This window comes from Poecilia formosa, unplaced genomic scaffold, assembly GCF_000485575.1.
Source record: "Poecilia formosa unplaced genomic scaffold, Poecilia_formosa-5.1.2 Scaffold490, whole genome shotgun sequence".
Taxonomy (NCBI): domain Eukaryota; kingdom Metazoa; phylum Chordata; class Actinopteri; order Cyprinodontiformes; family Poeciliidae; genus Poecilia; species Poecilia formosa.
In genome coordinates, this window is record NW_006800429.1 from 342,392 (window position 1) to 348,397 (window position 6,006).

Here is a 6,006-nt window from a genome sequence, read left to right on the forward strand (position 1 = left end):
TCACCTCTCTAACCTGGACTCAGTCAGAACCATCTGCTAGACCTGAAGGTTCTGAAGGTTCAGTTCTGTCAGCTTGATGTTTCTCACCTGTAGAGCTGAGTACCTGCTCTCCGTGAGGCTCCGCCCCCTTCCCCGATATGACTCACCCCTGTATGTCACGTGGCCCCGCCCCTGTCCCTGAGGCTCCGCCCCTTCCAATCTCCCCCTCGTTAACCTTCGTCCCTGTGATAATGTCTGAGGTTTCAACATTCCACATTCCTGATTTCCCTCCAGAACCTCCAGCTGTAGAACCCGGTTGCTGATCCGGACCTGAAAGGGTTGGCAGGAACTGGTCTGGGCTGAGACCTGTTTCAGATTCTGACCCGGTTCTGGAGGCTCTGGGAGGCGATGCTGGGTCCCTCTGACCCGGCTTCAGCAGAACCCCATCAGGGTGTGTGTGTGTGTGTGTCTGCGTGTGCACGTGTGTGCGTGTGCGTGCGTGTGTGTGTGTTCCCGTTAAACAGTCAGTCATTAACCAGCAGCAGCTAAAGGCTTAGTGACACCTGAGTTCATCACCGGTTGCCATGGTGCTGACCTGCTGACCCCAGCGTGACCCCTACACGTCATGGCTTCACGACCCGGTGAAAAACTCCTGGACCTGCTGCCTAATGGCAGCGCTGTTATTATTATTATTATTATTATTATCCTGTGTTGTCATCACCTGGTTTCTTCTTTGTTGCAGACGAAGCAGATCAGGAAGAGGAATCATGGGAAACTGCTGGATCCCATAACTCCTCTTCAGGTCCTGGAGGACCAGTCTAATAGGAACCATCATGTCTGGGTCCAGAAAGCCTGAAGTTCTCCAGAACCTCTGTGTTAACCTGACAGCGGCTGGTTCTGATCCAGAGGAAGAGTCAGACCTCTGGATGGTGTCAGCTCAGGAAGTTCTGAAGAGGTTCTGGTGTGCCTCAGCAGTGGTTCTGTAAAGGTTCTGTGAAGGTTCTGTGAAGGTTCTGCCGGGATTCCTCGGGTCTCTGTGGTTGACCTTCGACCTGCAGAGACTCGTTGCAGATAAGACTTGGCACGCAGCTCGGTTTATGATTCTCAACAGGTTTCCTCTTGTCACAACCCAGACATGAATAATACCCTTCAGCTTATTGATTATCAGCTTATCGATTATCAGCTTATTGATTATTATTATTAATGAGGAAGGTGCTGGTTCGATGTTTTCCTTCTCTGATGATTTCTTCACTAAGATGCTGATAGGAACTGAAACATGAAGATATACTGATGTTTCCACATGTTGTTCTTTATCCTGCAGCGCCCCCTGCTGGCTCTGCATCACTATAGCAATGCAGAGCGAGCATCACTATGTTAGTGGCATAGTGGGTCACTATGCTGGCAATGTGTTGAGTTTCTCAAAAAACTCAACACATTGAGTTATTTGAGAACTCAAACACATTGAGTTCTCAAGAAACTCAATATGTTTATTCTCACTGTAACCAGATTTCCTATTAAAATATTCATGACTGTTGTGCAGATTTTGACAATTTATATGTTTTAAATGATTAATAAAGATAAATAGCATGCAGAAGGAGTTTATAAAATGTTAGAAATGTTTCTGATTGATAAGGAAATAAACACTACAGTTGTTAAAGTTTATGATGAGGTGAGAGAAGGAGTGAAATATTTGACAAAATAAAATAAATGTGGAAGAGATGAAGAAATCCTTAAATATCAATAACTAAACAATAGGCAAGACCACAAATTCAAAGGAGACAAATTATTGTTTTGCTTTCAATTGTTTTTGTGTGTGTGTGTTGTTCTTACTCTCTGTTTATATGTTTCTCAATATTCTTGTACATTTATATAATTCTGTTTTCTGTGTGAGAAAACAATGATTTTTGATGTTGTTTGACCATCCTGGTTCCATTCTGTTCTATTTGAGCCAGTTTAGATTATATATCGGTGCAGTTCCTCATGTAAACCTGTAGATGGAAACACTGCACTGCTGTGCCGGTGTTGTTGTGTGTAGTGTGAAGCAGCAGAAGCAGCAGAAGCAGCATCCGCTAAGATGTCTGCACCGAAAACAATCCCAAAAGATGCTCAGGTAACTTCCAGACATCTATCTCAGTAAACTGTTTGGTTTGACTGAACTAAGCAGTTTCTGTCATATTAGCTGTTGTTCTGAACTGCAGCTAAAATGAACGGAGACTCTGTTTAACTTGTTAGCTTAGCTGTTAGCCGCTAGCTTTTTAGCACCGCGCTGTTTTCTATCGTAGAAATAAAAACAAACATTTGAGTTGATTCTATTGTTATTTGTTGATTTAAGCTAAGCATAAAGCACATTTACAGAAGATGAAATTTATACTTATACATTCTATTTGTGTTTTTTGCTGAAGCTTTGAAGCTAACTGCAGAGGCTTAAAACGGAGAGGTGTTGTGGTGAATTTGGTCAACTGGTTATGATGCTCAATCAGCCGTTAATCAGTCCAGCTGGTTTACTGTTAGCTAAATGTTTAAATAATTACAATAAAACAAATATCAGTTTTAATAACAGAAGTAGATTATCATCTTTTATTATATGATGTTAAAACAGATGCTAATTAACCACGTTTATTATTATTTCAGTATTGCCTCCATAAAGTCGTCCTCTCAAAAATGAGGACGGCCATACAATGAAATGCAATAATCATTTATTTCAATGAAACATTTAAGAACTTTTGCTTCTTCATAAATCTAATTGATTGCATCTTTTCATATGTAAATGAAGTTATGAGTATCATGTCACTCATCTGGTAAAATAAATGTTGCATCATCAGAATAAACCAAAACTTGAGATTAAAATCCTACATAGTTCTTATTTTATTCCTCATATTATTATTATTATTATGAACCTGAAAATTAATTAATTGTCATGACTGTCGGAAAGGAGCAGATTATGGCTTTAATGTAATGGTCTAATTCAATGGTCTAAGCAGCTACCAGCAGATTTAAAACACTGCCTAAAGGAGAGATCAGAGAACTCTGGTACAGGAACATTAAAAACTTTATTTGAAATATGTTCCTGTCTGATTGATGCAGAAAGAGTTCAGAGTATTTTCCAAGCCTTTCCAGAACCATCAGACCCATCAGAACCAGGCTGGTACTGATGAATCCGCTCGGTGTTTTCCAGGTGATGATCCAGATCCTGAAGGACATGGGCGTGACGGAGTACGAGCCTCGAGTCATCAACCAGATGCTGGAGTTCACCTACAGTAAGTCACTGAAAAAGAAGGTTCAGATCAGGGGACCTCTGACCTGTTCAGGGTGCTCTCAGGTTTACCTCTAGCAGGTAAACCTGAGAGGTTTACCTCTCAGGTTTACGTATCCTGACAGACCCCTGCTGTCTTCAGGATACGTGACGACGATCATCGAAGACGCCAAGATCTACGCGTCTCATGCCAAGAAGTCTGCGGTGGACGCCGACGACATCAAGCTGGCCATCCAGTGCCGGATGGACCAGTCTTTCACCTCGCCGCCACCGCGAGATGTAAGTCCCGACCCCTGTGGCCCAGGGCCCAGTTGTGGTTCTGGTTCTGGTGACCATGCTGTGCTCTGTGTCCAGTTCCTGCTGGAGGCGGCGCGGCAGAAGAACCAGACGCCGCTGCCGCTCATCAAGCCCTACACTGGCCCGCGCCTGCCGCCCGACCGCTACTGCCTCACCGCGCCCAACTACCGCCTCAAGTCCATCCAGAAGAAGGTCTGCTCCTCTTCCTCACCCCCACCTGCCCCCACTCTGATGACCTCTGACCTCTCTCCTCTCCTCCTCTGCAGGTGTCGTCATCCGCCGGCCGGATATCGGTGCCTCGCCTTAGCGTCGGCGCTGTCTCCAGCAGACCCACTACGCCCACACTGGGTGAGTCCAGGAGAGGAATCAGTAGAACCAGTGTTGCCTGTACACAGCCTGACCTCTGACCCCTCTGTCTGGTCCTCAGGAACCCCTTCAGTCCAGTCAGTCTCCTCTAAGGTTGGAACCCCGGTGTCTCTGACGGGTCAGAGGTTCACGGTCCAAATCCCTCCGCCCTCCCAGACGGCCACCACCAAAACCAGTAAGACCTTCTCCCTCCCAGTGGGTCGAGCCCAGAGCGACCAGTTCAGGTTCCAGTCCAGGTTCTGTCCCAGGGCAGTTCCTCAGGTTCCTGAAAGGTTCCAGCTTTCTTCTTCTGTGGTATTGGTCAGACAGAGCATTGTACTGGTCCCAGTCTGAGCCTGGTTCTTGACCCAACCAGAAGCAGGCTGATGGTTTCTGTGGGAGGTGATGAGTCCTCCCAGTAAGTGACTGTTTTCCCGCCATCCGGGTCAGAACCATCAGAACTTTAGAAATATGAACATCAGGTTTGAATATTCAGGAACAGAAACATCAGAGTTCTGACGGCCATCTTGGTTCCTTCTACTTTAATGTTCAGTAGTTCACTAGCATTAGTTAGTTAGCTACATTTAGCTAATAGCTCTACTAGCACATGTTGGCTGTTGGAAGCTAATGTAACATTAGCTTCAGTTCTACCTTTGGTTCTGGTTTTGATTCCGGCTCATTGGATCCAGTCAGCCAGAGGTTGTGGGTTTGAGTTCTGATCTGAGTTCTGCTGAGAGAAAGACTCCGGCTGATGAAGTCTCCACTCAGCTGACTTTTTACCCTCTCCACACTGCCAGAACTATTTGGATCTCAGCTGAGATCAACAGGAAATGGGACCTGCTGCCTTCCTGTCACTGTTTAGTCATCAGACACCAGAGGGCGCCATAAGCAAACTAAATACATTTAAGACATGTCATGAGTCAGGAACAAATCCTTCTTTTTAATTAAATAAAAATAATTAATGAAACATTCTGTATGAAGAATAAATAACTTCACATTCATAGAAAATATGAAACTAGCTTACATGCTGCTGTTAGCATGCTAATATGATCTAGTGAGCCAAAGTACAGCTGTTTGCTAGTTGTATTTCAGAGAACTTGATGCTTCCACAGACTTATTTTTCATAAAGTAATAAATGTGTAATTCGTCTCCTCATGTCCTGTGTGAGTGAAAAATTTATCAGAAAGATTTCAATTACAGAATAAAATCAGAAATGGTTTCTAAACTTTCCAATAAAGCCAGAATATAACAGAAACCAGATCATTTCCATAAAGTCGTTCTGTAGTTTCCATCAGCTGACCTGTGGCAGCAGAGTAATGGCAGTTCGTCTGTGTCTCCTTAGCAACAGCGGCGTCGCCGGCTGTGTCCAATGTCCTGATCAACCCGTCTCTGATCGGCTCCAAGAACATCCTGATCACCACCAACATGGTAGCTCAGAACGCCGGCGGAGACGGTCTGAAGAGGAAACTTGAAGACGACGACGACTACGACACTTTATGACCACAGCTGGACTCAGACGTAGATGCTGGTTTCTAGAAGCTGAACCAGGACAACTTCTGCTTGCATTTTCAATAAATTAAATAAAACCTGAAACCAAACGTGAACAGATCACTTTGATAACCAGAAGTTACTGAGTTCAGATCAGAGATGATTTACTGATAACAGAGGATCATTAGGCGGTCCTGAGACTCATAAAGTTATGGATCCATAATGTATCAGAATGAACCCATCAGTAACGGTCCGATTAGTAGAACCTGGCCCATGTTAACAAATGAGTGAAGGAGAGTTGAATGTTTAACTGGAGCAGAGAAGAAGTAATCATCTCTGCTTGGTTTCATTGTCCAAATGGTATGGAAATATCAAATATCAATAAATATTGGGTATAATGGCAATAATATTTGATATCGGCCCAGATTTACATTCCCGTGTATTAGAAATGGAAATCTGAACCGATATGCAATATTTTTTACCTCTATTCTTAAAGTGTTTTTTTTTTAACTGTTTCCTGTTGGATGCTATGAGATGCTCCACTCAGAGTGGAGTTTGGGTCAGAGGGACAGAACTACAGTAAAAATGCCGGTGCTGAATTAACACCCACAGTATTAATTTTAACACCAACAAAGTGTGTATAT

At 43.8% G+C, this 6,006-nt stretch overlaps 1 protein-coding gene across 1 annotated transcript; it reads left to right on the forward strand.

Annotated features, from left to right (window-relative positions):
- The first annotated feature begins 1,962 nt into the window (after positions 1-1,962).
- Positions 1,963-5,475, forward strand: taf9 (TAF9 RNA polymerase II, TATA box binding protein (TBP)-associated factor). Its single transcript, XM_007578757.2, has 7 exons — positions 1,963-2,089; positions 3,155-3,236; positions 3,375-3,511; positions 3,587-3,721; positions 3,796-3,877; positions 3,957-4,070; positions 5,217-5,475. The coding sequence occupies exons 1-7, from the start codon at positions 2,054-2,056 to the stop codon at positions 5,372-5,374; spliced, it is 744 nt and encodes a 247-aa protein (XP_007578819.1). The 5' UTR covers positions 1,963-2,053; the 3' UTR covers positions 5,375-5,475.
- Positions 5,476-6,006: the final 531 nt, after the last annotated feature.

Bases quoted from the DNA above. Each gene is read 5' to 3' on its own strand.
- taf9 (XM_007578757.2), top strand. From the start codon at position 2,054: ATGTCTGCACCGAAAACAATCCCAAAAGATGCTCAG. The intron at 3,237-3,374 runs GTAAGTCACTGA...TGCTGTCTTCAG, and splicing joins GATGCTGGAGTTCACCTACA to GATACGTGACGACGATCATC. The intron at 3,878-3,956 runs GTGAGTCCAGGA...TCTGGTCCTCAG, and splicing joins ACCCACTACGCCCACACTGG to GAACCCCTTCAGTCCAGTCA.